The sequence below is a fragment of the Orycteropus afer genome, unplaced genomic scaffold (assembly GCF_000298275.1).
Source record: "Orycteropus afer afer isolate SDZICR_OR568_19922 unplaced genomic scaffold, OryAfe1.0 scaffold00637, whole genome shotgun sequence".
NCBI classification, from domain to species: domain Eukaryota; kingdom Metazoa; phylum Chordata; class Mammalia; order Tubulidentata; family Orycteropodidae; genus Orycteropus; species Orycteropus afer.
In genome coordinates, this window is record NW_006922224.1 from 138,181 (window position 1) to 152,157 (window position 13,977).

At 43.1% G+C, this 13,977-nt stretch overlaps 1 protein-coding gene across 1 annotated transcript in view; it reads right to left on the reverse strand.

The window, feature by feature from the left end:
- Positions 1-13,977, reverse strand: part of PIP5K1B (phosphatidylinositol-4-phosphate 5-kinase type 1 beta) — a gene marked incomplete at its 3' end in the record, with an annotated part of 213,433 nt that overhangs the window by 86,044 nt on the left and 113,412 nt on the right. The window contains exons 6-8 of the mRNA XM_007956569.2: positions 5,331-5,542; positions 3,541-3,624; positions 3,371-3,419 (exon numbers count right to left, since the gene is read on the reverse strand). Of these exons, the coding sequence (XP_007954760.1) occupies positions 3,371-3,419; positions 3,541-3,624; positions 5,331-5,542 (345 nt within the window). The remainder of the gene's footprint in view (positions 1-3,370; positions 3,420-3,540; positions 3,625-5,330; positions 5,543-13,977) is intronic.

A 13,977-nucleotide genomic window follows, 5' to 3' on the forward strand; every position in this document is an offset into this window, starting at 1 on the left:
AAAGAATAATGTAGAATCTGCAAAACACTGCATAACATGGATGAACTTGGAGGACATTATGCTGAGTGAAATAAGTCAATCATAAAAGGACAAATATTGTATTAGTCTGTTATTGTAATAGTCAAGGAAACGTTTATCTACAGAAGGTCATTTTCTTTGTTGGTTACCAGGGGTGGGAGGGGAGGGCAGGAAACACTTAGATAGGTATAGACAAGTATTGATTTGGGTGAAGAAAAGGGCAATGTATCAAATGTGAGTGATCAATATAGTGGCACTGAGAAAGAGAAAGACATAGCGAGGTATGTGGGAAGTACAGACAACAAAGATGAACCCCTTTGCACATACAGTATGGCGCTGTCAGTGATGGCAAACATGGGTATATGGGTGGATAGATGGGTGGACAGGCTGAAATATTAGGTATGTATATGAAGTGGAGAGTGCACCCAAGAACATGTACAGGGTTGGCAGACAGTGGTCCAATAACTTTGTATGTATGATCTGAATTCCCAAGTATATAATGGGCTGACAAGGGGCAAGGTTGCAGTCACTGCTGGTCACAGCCAGCTACCCAGAGGGACCGAGTAGTTGAACCTGTGGGCTCAGGACCATAGTTGCAGGGAACATCAAGCTCAACTGGCATAACATACTACACAAAACATTGTTCCACCTCCTACTTTGGCAAGTAGTGACTGAGATCTTAAAAGCTTGCAAGCAGCCATCTAGATGCAATGATGGGTCTCTCCTCATCCAGAGCAAAGAAGAATGAATAAAACCAAAGATACATGGAAACAATTAGTCCAAGCAACTGGTACACATGTGATCCTCAGCCTATATGACTATGAGTCCAGAAGAACTAGATGGTGCCCGGTTACCACTGTCAACTGCTCAGAGGGGTATCTATGTAGGAGATCCTGGATAGGGTGGGAGAACAATGTGAAACAAAACTCAAAATCATTAAAAAAAGAATGGACTAGGTTTGTTGGTCTGATAGAGCCTGGTGGAACCCCTGAGATTATGGCCCATGGCTGCCCTTCAGGTCTAGAATTGAACTCACTCCTGTGGCTTCCAGCAAAACATAAGACAGGCATATGAGCTCAATATTTACATTAGGTCCTTGGAGAGAACAATCATGGGAGAATAGAAGAGCTGTTTGTGCACAGGGAGACAGCTTAGGGGTCAAGAGTACACAGAGGGAAGGACACAGGGAAGAATTAACTATGGGGAGCAAGTGGGAGGGGAGCTGTTCCATTGTGGGAAATTATAGTCAATGTCATGAGACAAAATTTATGTGAGCTGCTGTATGGAAAGGGAATTTGCACCCAACTCACAATTAGAAAAAAAAAAAAAATTGTGCTCTGCTTGTGGACAATGCAGGGCTTCAGTGCTGAGCAATAGTCTCCCACAGAACTGAGAAAGTTCATGTTCTTTTCCAAGAAAGGAGAAAAATGGCAGCTGTAATTTATCCTCTCTCAAGAGACAGCATCTGTTAATAGCTTCTAAAGAAATATGTCTCCCAGCCTTTGACCAATACAGTCTTTGAAAGGACCACTTTGAGTTATTAAATGAGGGAGCCATAGCCAATAAATATCCTGTCAGCAGAAGGGAGTTCATATCTAATATCCAGATGGAGGGTGGGTGCGTGGGAGTGTGTGTGTGTGTGTGTGTGTGTGTGTGAGTGTGTGCGTGCATGCGTGCATGTGTCAAAGAGAGAGACAGAGAGACAGAGTCTGCTCTCTTGTAACTGATGTTCTCTTCTGTTAAGTCAGTTCTGGGTTGGGAAACATCCTTTTGTCAGTCAACATCACCACTAAAAAATCCAGTTACCATGGAGTCGACTTTGACTCCTGACGCCCCCATGTGTGTCAGAGTAGAACTGTGCTCCATACGGTTTTCAATGGGTTATTTTTCAGAAGTAGATTTTCCAAGGTGCCTCGGGTGGACTCAAACTCAGCAGCAAATACATTAATGTTTTGCACTACCCAGGAACTCCTGGTTATCACTTTGTTTTTGCTGTTAGGTGCCATGAAGTCAATTCTGAGTCATGGAGACACCATGTGTGACAGAACAGAACTGCCCTGGTGGGTGTCCTAGGCTGTAATCTTTAAGGGAACAGATTACCAGGTTGTTTTTCCCTGTGGAGCTGATGGTGGGTTCCAACTGCCAACCTTTCAGTCAGCAGTCTGGCACTTTACTACACCACCAATCATCCCTCACTCACTCACAGCTATCGAGTTGATTCCAACTCATAGCAACCTACATTGGGTTTCCAAGGCTGTAAATCTTTATGGAAGCAGACTGCCTCATCTTTCTTCTGTGGAACAGCTGGTGGGTTCAAACTACTGACCTTTTGGTTAGCAGCCATGGACCTTAACCACTACTCTACCAGGGCTCCTTTCACTCATCCCGCAAACCAAATTCATTGCCATCGAGTTGATTCTGACTTACAACTTCATTGGGTTTCCAGGGCTATAAATCTTTATAGAAGCAGACTGCTTTTCTTCTGTGAAGTGCCTGGTGAGTTTGAACTATTGACCTTAATAGGTTAACAGCCATATGCTTTAACCACTACACCACCAGATCTCCTCCCAATCATCCCTAGTAATGTATAAATGTATAAGATTTAAGAGTTTTCACTTCCTATGTGCTTATTATGTGTGAGACATCATGTTGAACTCCAACATGCACTCTGTTGTTTAATCTTCATATCTACTGTATGAGGCAGGTTCTACTAACATCCCATTACAGATGAAGGGGTAGAAAGGCCAAGTAACCAGGAGTGTGCCTGCATCACACGGCCAATGACATGGTGAACACAGGGCTCAAATCTAGGTCCATCTGTTACCAGAGTCAGGGCCCAACCACTCTGCCCTTGGTCTTGTGAAAGCTTCATTTCAACTGTCCTTCCATTGCCTGTCAAAACCGTGTCCTCCTTCTTCTGGAAATTGTTTCACAATTGGAGAAAGTTTAGCAGGCCCTCCAGTTTTCACAAGGAAGCAGCCATTTTTTTGTTTTCCTGGCCTCTACTTAGCTACTTGGTTGAAGGATGTCTATTGGAATAGTTGTTCAAATGTATGTTGTCTTAGTTCTTGGACTTGAGCCAACCTGTTAGCCTAAGAGTCTAGATTTATAATGTCCTTTCACTCCTCTCTTGAAGTCTAACTACACTAACCCACTGTCATCGGATTGATCCTGACTCAGAGCAACCCTGTAGGACAGAGTAGAACTGCTTCATAGGGCTTCTAAGCCTGTAAAACATCACAGAAGCAGACTGCCTCATTTTTCTCCCCTGGAGAAGTGCCCTGGTTTCTGAGACACACTGTAAAGTCTCTGAGAAGTCAGACATTTAACAAGGACCATACAAGTTGCTCACCCCATCATAAACAAGAGCCTTCCAGGAATGCTCCAACTTCTTCATTAACCTAAACGCCAATGGACAAAGAAAGAGAGACGAGAATAAAATCACTTCCATCCCATGAATTTTCAGAATTATCTGTGGATTAATTCTGAAAAAACAGAAGACCATGCCCCAAGATGTCTTACCTGTATGACTGCAAGATATCAATGATGCCCATAAATAGAAGCAGTTTTTCTCCTTTATGGCTTTTAGCTGGGATACCTCCCATTCTGTTGACAGAGCAAAAGAAAAAATATTTTCTCATACACTGCCAGGATAAAAAGGTGGGTGGGGGTGTTTTAGTTTTTGGTTTGCCTCCGTAAACCTCTTCCTGGGAGTCCAGAATGGTACATTTCCCCATAGAGGAGAATATCACCATAGCTATCAACTCTGAAGGAGCTCTGGTGGTGCTGTGGCTAAAGCATTTGGCTCCTAACCTAAAGGTTGGCAGTTGAAACCCACCAGCTGCTCTGTGGGAAAAAGATGAGGCAGTCAGCTTCAGTAAAGATGACAGTCTTAGAAATGCTATGGGGCAGTTCTCCCCTTCTTATAGGGCCACTATGAGTCAGAATTGACTCAATGGCAATGGGTTTGATCTGATCAGAACTCCCTTTGTTTGTTTGTTATTTTGAAAGAGCTGGGGAAGGGATTCAGTTTAATAATTATGCCTACTTTAAAAACCACAAACAAGCCTTTCAACACATTTCAAAATACTGCTTTTAAAAAATGCAATACTGTTTTTTTCCTGATCAAAAAAGTAGTATGTATTCACCGTGACCATTATTATATAATATGGACAAACACAAAGAAAAAGAATATATAAATATCCATTTCTAGGATGCAAAGATAATGGCTATAAACACAGGGTACACTGTTCCTGTGTGTGCATGTAGTATACACACATATACACTTATACTGAGGGGATTATTTATCATGTTTTACAAGCATTTCCTCAAACTCAATGCTAATTTGATTTTTAATGACTGTGCAATATTTCCCCACACTGACATAAAGTAATTTCTCTAAATGATTATCAGATAGTTAGATGGATTTATAAGAAAGGATTTTTAAAAAGACTTATTGTAAGTTAAAACCAAAAAACAAACTCATTGCCATCAAGTTGATTCTGACTCATAGTGACCCCCACTGGGTTTCTGAGGCTATAAATCTTTACAGGAGTAGATTGTCCCATCTTCCTTCCACTAGTGGCTGATGGGTTTAAACCGCTGACCTTCTGGTTGGCAGCCAAATGCCTTATTCACCAGAACTCCTTATTATGAGTTAACTGCCTTTATATACGTAAAGCAGTCATTTTTGGAAAATCCTAGAAGCTAACCACTTACAGCCAGGCTGTAAGTCCGTCTACATGTGTGATGCCCTCAACTCATTCCAGAGATTATTCTTTGGCTATAATTGTTTTTGTTAGTCAATATGCACTTTATACACACAAACTAATCTCACAGTACTATCATATCTGACTGAGGCAAGAGACCACATCTCCCAGAGTGCAGAACCAGAATTCTCAGTGCAGAAAAGGTTCTCACCTGTGAACATAATTCCTATCATGTATTTGCTTAAATACATGTTTACACACATTCAAATATTTATTGATATTCACTTTCAAATATCCCCCTTCTTGTGGTGGATGTTTCTGAATATGTAGTAAATGGGGGCAAAAAACATTTCCAGCCATTGTTAAAATCAGAGCCATGTGAAAAAACAAAGTGCATGGGTGAAGAGGATAATGATAACTTGGAAGACTGCTACTTACCTATTGCTGCATGGCTGAACAGACTTGGAGGCTGGTTTCATTCATTTTAGTGCTAGGTGGCAATCCAGTCCTGAAGTGCAACCATGAGGTGCACACATTTGCACTTAACGATAAAATGACATGGCCACCATGATCAAGGGGCAAAGTGGCAGTGGCTATACTTACGTGTCTGGGTTCTCTGGGATGATCCCATCTCCTGACTTCCCTGAACCCTGGATGGACTCCATCGCTGTTGAGTAGAGGACTTTCTGCATGCCTGGCCGCTTAGCATCAGGCACATTTTGTGAGGTGTCTTCCTCTTTGTCTTTGAGGGAATGGTCTAAGACATGGATGCCCAGCAGAAGGCTATAGTCCATAATTTTGAAGCTCTCCAGCACCTGAGTCACAAAGAGAACCAGGCACCTAGTCAGCCCCAGTGGTCTGCCAGCCTCATCCACATAGAACCAGAGGTCCTGGAGACGTAGACACACAGCTCCTGCATCGCTTTAAGGCAGTGGCTGAGTCAGGGCAATCAAAGAAAGGATGTGGGGACCATCAAATAAACACACCGGCCGTCATATTGAGGTCACATGTAGTAAGGAATCTCACAAGGGCTCCAAGAAGAAACTTTTATGCAAACCAAAACCAAGGACACCTTCCCTTGTCCTTGTCATCCATAACAAGATCTTAGTTAAAAAGAGATGCTTCAGAGATCTGAATGGCAATTGTGAATTTTCCACTAAGAATTTTATTGAACACTTTCAGGCACTAGGAAGTTCATTTTGATTCAATGCTCAAAATAACTCTGTGAGGTCGGCACAATTGATCTTCATTATTTGCAGATTCCATAGCCACAAATTCATCTCCTCACTAAAGTTGATTTTTAACCCCCAAATCCATACAGGCATATCTCTGAGATAGTGTGGGTTTGGTTCCAGAACACCACAATAAAGAAAACAGTGCAATAAAGTGAGTCACACAGAGTTTTTGGTTTCCTAGTGGGTATAAATGTTATGTTTATGTATACAGTAGTCTATGAAGTGTGCAATAGTATCATGAAAGTTTGAAATACTGTGAGAATTACCAAAATGTGAGACATGAAGTCTGTCAGAAAGATGGCACCAACAGATGTGCTTGATGCAGGATTGCCACAAACTTTCAATTTGTAAAAAAACACACTGTGAGTCATAACAAAGCCAAGCACAAGAAAACGAGGTGTGCCTCTCCTTGTGTTGCTTTTGTGGTCATCTGCGAAAATGCAGAGTGGGAAAAGAATATTGAGTTGCCTGATGCATAGGCTCCAGCTAAAATTGAACAAGGTGACATTCTACCTTCTGGTTCTAGATCTCATACTATGAATAGTGTCCTCTCTGTGGTCTATTTAGTGCCCCGTTTTCACTTTTGTGCTTTCGGTTGGTGATCTGCTGTTTAAGATAGGCCCCAAGCATGGTCCAAAAGTCCTCTCTAGTGTTCTTAACACAAGAAGGCTGGGATGTGCCTTAAGGGGAAAAGTATGTGTTTCAGGTAAGAGTCCCTGGGACATGAGTTATAGCTGTGAGTTCAGTGTTAATGAATCAACAATATATTAAATAAGGTGTCTTTAAACAGAAACACACATAAAACAAGGCAATGTGTTGGTCAGTTGGAGAGAATGTTGTGATCAGTGGCTCGCAGGAAATTAATCCTTGGAGTAGTGGTTCAGTCTTTGACAATTCAGTGTTCATGGTGACTTTAAAGAACATAACAGCCGTGATAACAAAAACTGACTATCCTAAAAGAATCTCTGTTTTACAGAAGAACCATCTGAGACATGGATAAATGAGGCAGTTTTCTCAGTATCACACAGCACATGAATGGCAGAGTCAGGATTTGAATCCAACTCCAGTGGCCACACTCTTTAAGCATTAGAACAAAGAAACCAACCAATTATCACCATCAGTGGTAACCTCAGCACAGATGCAGCCCTGACTCAGATGGCAGTTGGGTTGGAATGTGTTTTTGCTTGGACTCTGTCCTCAACTCTGAATCTTGCTGGAGTTCATTGTTCGTTGCTGACGAGTCAACTCCTGCTCACGACCACCCCATGGGCACAGCGTAGAAGTGCTCCACAGGCTTTTCAAGGCTGTGACTTTTGAGAAGCAGATGCCAGGCCTGTCTTCTGAGGTGCCTCTGGGAGGATCTGAACCACCAACTTTTCAATTAGCAGGACAGCATTTAACCATTCCCTATCTCTCAAAGTTGCCATTTAGATCTCCGAAGCACCTCTTTTTAACTAAGATCTTGTTATGGATGACATGTGTCCCCTCCCCAAAAGTACGCATTGGAATTCTAACTAAACCCTGTTTCTGTGGATGTGATCCTATTTAGAAATAGGGTTTGCTTCACTATGTTAATGAGATCAGAGCCAACTAGGGCGGAAGATAAATCTAATCACTTCTGAGTTACCTAAAGGACAGACTAGAGACATGCACACCCTTAGGGTGAAGACAGATGCCACGTGAAGGTCATCTACAGGCCAAGGAACCAAGGAATGCCCAGGACTACTGACAAAGAAAGAACCAACATGGCTGAAATCCTGATTTGGACTCTTATCCTTCAGAACTGTGAGAAAAAAGTTTCTGTTCTTTAAAGCCACCCACTTGTGGTACTTCTGTTACAGCAGCACTTGGTAACTAGGAGAGATCTCAAAGAATAAAGAGAAGGATTCAGTACTTAATGATCCTCCCAGCAAATGGTGGGGAAGAGATGGTACTAAAAGTCCCCGGAGGTAGCAGAAGAAGATGATAGGGATATCTTGACAGGAAAAGGATAGGAAGTAAGGTTGAGTTAGAAAATCAAACCAACAAACAAACCTACTGCCATCCAGTGAATTCCGACTCAGCGACACTACGGGAACTCTGGTGGCACGCTTCTTTTTAACTAATATCTTGTTATGGACGACATTGTGTCCCCTCCCCAAAAATACACATTGGCATCCTAACTAAACCCTGTTCCTGTGGATGTGATCCTATTTGGAAATAGGGTTTGCTTCACTATGTTAATGAGATCAGAGCCAAGTAGGGTGACAGATAAATCTAATCACTTCTGAGTTATCTAAAGAATAGACTAGACCAGAGACATGCTCACCCTTAGGGTGAAGACAGATGCCACGTGAGGGTCATCCACAGGCCAAGGAACCAAGGAATGCCCAGGACTGCCGACAAGGAAAGAACCAACATGGCTGGTTGGCACTATGGGACAGAGAGTCGAACCACCCCCATATGGTTTCCAGGACTGTAATCTTCACAGGAGCAGACCATATCTTTCCCACACAGAATGGCTAGTGGGTTCAAACTGCCAACCTTCAGATTAGCAGTCAAGCACTTAACCACTGTGCCACCAGGGCTTCTACTGAATAAGATTCAGTTAAAATGGCTTCAGAGTGTGGGTGAGGCCTCTGTACTGGGACCGTTTCCAGATAGAGGAAGAGGCAAAGAATGTTTGGATGAAAAGTGGATGTTTTCCTCCATGACAAAGATCCTTTCCCGCTTGTTTGTATATGGTCCTTCTCATAGCAGATATTTCTCATGCAAAGCTGCTTAAGAAATTAAAGTGGCCCAGCATGCAAGCAGCCTTGCTTTGTGGAGCAGCTGACTCTGAACTCCCAGGATAAGGTGCCACCATGCCCCAGTTAGGAAACAGCTTTGAGGACCAGTGTTTACAGATAACACTGCTGAACCAGGTATCAAGCATTGAGAATTCCTGATACTTCTCATTCTCCCGTGGCCAAGCTGCTTTTCTGGATAGACTTTTACGATACACTGAAGAAGGATGGGAGCCCTGGATATGCAAAATGTGAACGTGCTCAGCTGCTAACCAAAAGGTTGGCATTCAAGTTTACCCAGAGACACCTCAGAAGAAATGCCCGGTGATGCGCTGAAAAATCAGCCACTGAAAATCCTATGGGGCACCAGTTCTATTCTCACACATACGGGTTCACCATAAGTCAGTCAACTCAATGGCGACTCACGTAGCTTTTTTTTTTCTGGTAAAGAGGAATCAGGCCTGAGGATTCAAATATGAGTGGCTGCCATCTGAGGGTTCCATATCTGTAGCTGCCATCCGAGGGTGCCATACCCATGGCTGTTCTCTGAGGGTACCATACCCATTGCTGCCATCTGATGGGCCATACCTGTGGCTGTCTTCTGAGGGTGCCATACACGTGGCTGTCATCCAATGGTGCCATTTAACAAAAGGCTTTGTGACCTTTGGCTTAAGTGGCTTTCAAAACATAAGACTACCCCTAGGCCTCATGAATATTTGCCATCAGTCAGAGAAACTGAAAGAGGGTTGTGGACGAGTACCAATTATGCCAGAGTGCACATCCTTCATTTCTCAATACTCTAAGTTGAGTACTTTCAGAAAGATGGCAGACAAGAGCAGAGAGGTTTAGACATGGAACTTTCCAATCTAGGAGCTAAGAGAGGCCCTGGTAACAGTGTGGTTCCAGCCTCCCTAACTAAAGAGGAGTGACACCAAGACTAGAGGAGGAAGGAGGGATAATGGGTGAATGTCCTCACCACTGATCCAGTGCTTGACCCATCAGCTGGTTCTCCATGGAGGTATATCAATGCCCTATACCTGCCATCGGGAGCTCTGGTAGCATAGTGGCTAAGACACTTGCCTGCTAACTAGACGGCTGGCAGTTCAAACCTACCAGCCACTCCTCGGAAGGAAGGTTGGGCAATCCTACTTCTGTAGTGATACTGCCTCGGAAACCCAAGGAGGGATCGCTATGAGTCGGGTTTGACTCGACGGCACATAACAACAACAACAACATACCTGCCATCAGGTAGCACAGATGCATGAAAGAAAATAAGACTGTTTTATGCCATGGCTGCAAAGACCTGATCTCTGAAAGGAAAACTAATGGATCCTGGAAGTTTCTTCAGATGGTAACAAATGGTAGAGGGCTTTGTACTTCCTAATTCTCAACCATTTTGAAATTATGGCATGGGAGTAGTAATGACATTTTTGTTGTGTGCCATCAAGTAGATTCTGACTCCTAGTGACCCTACAGGACAGAGTAAAACTGCCCATAGGATTTCCTAGGCCGTCATCTTTATGGGAGCAGATCACCAGATCTTTCAGATCCTTGTTCCCATGGCATGGCTGGTGAGTTCAAACCAAATCCGTTACCAGCCAAGCACCTAACCATTGCAGCACTGAGCTTCATAACCCCCTTCTTGAGGATCACTGCCCTTGGATGTCAATTTTCCATCATGCATCTATTTATCTGTGCTAGTGCTTCCCTTCTGGGAGAGACTGGTGGATAAGAACACGGTGGATGCAGACCACAGGCAAGTTACATCACCTCTCTGTGCTTCAGCTTCCTCATCTGCAAAATGGTGATGGTATCACCTACTTCATAGCGTGCTTGTGAGAATTAAATATGTTAACGCTAGTAATGAGCTTAGAAAAATTCCTGGTACAAATAAATTGCTGGCTGTATTCATGGTGATGACAATTCATGGTGACTCATGTCTCTCATCTAATGTGAGAGGTGAACAATGAAAAAGAAAGATCGAAGAACTGAAACACCGAATTGTTCTGCAGGTGAAGAACACTGAACACACCATGGACTGCTAAATCTGTCTTGGAAGAAGTATATCCAGAATGGTCCTTAGAAAGGAAGATGGTGAGACTTTATCTCACATACAATGTACATGTTATCAGGAGGGACCAGTCCTTGGAGAAGGACATCATGCTTGGCCAAGTACAGGATCAGCAGAAAAGAGGAAGACCCTCAAAGAAACAGACTGACACAGTGACTGCAACAATGGGCTCAAATGTAGCAATGATTGTGGGGATGGCACAGGATTGATCAGTGTTTCGTTCCACTATACATGGGGTCACTATCATTTAGAGTCAACTTAATGGCACCTAACAGCAACAGACAATGTTTCACTGCTATTCACAAGGTTTTCAGCAGCCAATTTTTTCAGAAGCGGATGGCCCTGTTCTTCTCAGTCTGTCTTAGTCTGGAAGCTCTGTTGAAACCTGTCTGCCGTGGGTGACCCTGCTGGTATTTGAAATACTGGTGACATAGCTTCCAGCATCACAGCAATATGTAAGCCACCGCAGTATGACAAATTAACAGACAAGTGGCAGACTCAACTGTGTGAAGCATAACAAATTATGGATAGCATTGCGAAGAATGGGAATTCCAGAACACTTAATTGTGCTCCTGAGGAACCTATACACAGATTAAGAGGCAGTAGTTCAAACAGACCAAGAGGATAGTGAATGGTTTAAAATCAGATAGCTGTGTATTAGGATTATATCTTTTACCACACTTATTCAATGCATATGCTGAGCAAATAATCCAGGAAGCTGGAATATATGAAGAAGAATATGGCATCAGGATTGGAGCAAGACTCATTAACAACCTGTGATATGCAGATGACACAACTTTGCTTACTGAAAGTGAAGACGACTCCAAACACTATCTGATGATGATCAAAGCCTTCAGTATGGATTATACCTCAACATAAAGAAAACAAAAATCCTTACAACTGGACCAATAAGCAACATCACGATAAATGGAAAAAAGATTGATGTCATCAGGGAATTCATTTTACTTCGATCCACAATCAATGCCCATGGAAGCAGCAGTCAAGAACTTAGACAACATATGGAAGGAAACTTTCTTTGTTGGTTACCAGGGGTGAGAGGGGAAAAGAAGGAAAAAGAACGAATAAATAAATTAAAAGGAAAAAGAGAGAGAGAGAAAAAAAAAATCAGACAACAATATGCACTGAGCAAAGCACTACAAAAGATTTCTTTAAAAAGTTAGAGAGCACAAATGTCACTTTGAGGAGGTGACTTTCAATCACCTCATATGCATGTGAAAGCTGGACAATGAATAAGGAAGACTGAAGAATTGATGCATTTGAATTGTGGTGTTGGAGAAGAATATTGAAAATACCAGGGACTGCCAGAAGAGCAAACAAATCTGTCTTGGAAGAAGTACAGCTGGAATGCTCCTTAGAAGCAAGAATGGCCAGACTTCCTCTCATGTACTTTGGTCATGTTGTCAGAAGGCATTAGTTCCTAGAGCAGGGTATCATGCTTGGTAAAGCAGGCTGGCTGGCTGACGCTGCTGTAGAAGCGGATCTGACTCATAGCGAGCAACCCCTCCTTGGGTTTCTGAGGTGCTATCACTATGGAAGTAGATTGCCCAACCTTCCTTCTGAGGAGTGGCTAATGGGTTTGAACTGCCATCCTTCTGGTTAGCAGTCTAATGCTTTAGGCATTATGCCACTAAAGCTCCCTGGTAAAATAGAGAGGGTCAGCATAAAGGCCCTCAATGAGATGGACTGACACAGTCTCTGTGCCGATGGGCTTAAGCATAGCAATAACTATGAAGATGACGCAGGACCAGGCAGCGTTTCATTCCATTGTACATAGGGTTGCCATATGTTATAGCTGACTCAATGGCATCTAACAACAACAGAAGCAGTGTGAGAGACTACTGATGTCAGCTTGAAGTAAACACCACCAGAGTTACACTTGTGAAAACAAAAATCCACTAAATAGCTAACAACACTACAATTACATTTCCATCCTTCTTGCCAGTACCATTTTGGCAAATCCCCAAAGCTCTGGGTGTGTGGGCACCTAGTTGTACACCTGGATTTCAATAGGAAAGGGGTGGCTGACAACACAGCCATTCTGGCCTATGGGCCATGAAGCAATTGCCTCATAATCTGAATGAAAATAGTCCCCTTTTCAATTGGCAGTAAACAGCCTTAGGTCCTGCATAGAAAAAACCACCCATTTGTAAACGTTTCTACCCAAGCAGTGAACTGGCTTCCCAAGCAAACTCAAGTCCAATTCTGTGATGATGCTGTGGCATCTTCTACTAGGGAGGCTTCAAGCATCACTCACTGGAGTTAGAGGCCCCTCAGATCAAAAGGCACCCTTGATGTCTAAATATTTACTTCATTTTCATCTTCCAGAGCATACCTGTGATAGTTAAGGTTGTGTGTCAGCTTGGCTGGGCCATAATTCTCATTGGTTTAGCAGTAATGATGTAGTCATCCCCCAGGATAAGATCTGATATAATGTAATGATCTCCATGGTGAAATCTACTATGAGCAGCCAATCAGTTGAAAGGGAGATTCCTCTGGGTTGTAGCCTCCTTCCAACATATATGGATGTCCTGGCGAAGTTTTCTGGCTTTCTGCTGGATCTGTATCTTGCATCTGGCTCACCATCATCTCTGGTTCCTGGACTTGATCTGTAATGCCTGCTGATTTTTGCAGTACTGCCTTTACAGCCTGTGAGCCAACAGCCTGCCATGTTACCTGCCAATCTTGGATTCACCAGCTTCTGAAGCCAGCAGCCTGCTACACTGCCTACTGATCTGGGTTCGTCAGCCCCTGCAGCTGCATGAGTCAGGAAAAGCCTCCAGCTTGATGTTGGACCCATGGATTTGATACTTATCAGCTTCTACAACTGTGTGAGTCATTTCCTTGAGATAAATCTCTATCTATCTATCTATACACACACAGATAGATGTTGTTGTTATGTGCCATAGAGTTGACCCCGACTCACAGTGACCCCTCCTTGGGTTGCTAAGGCAGTATCACTACGGAAGTAGCTTGCCCAACCTTCCTTCCAAGGAGTGGCTGGTGGGTTTGAACCGCCAGCCTTCTGATTAGTGATACTGCCTCAGAAACCCAAGGAGGGGTCACTATGAGTCAGGTCTGACTTGAAGGCACATAACAACAACAACAACAACTGTTTAACAAGCATGCTGTTCTTTTCCAGGGATCTACCTGATCCACCT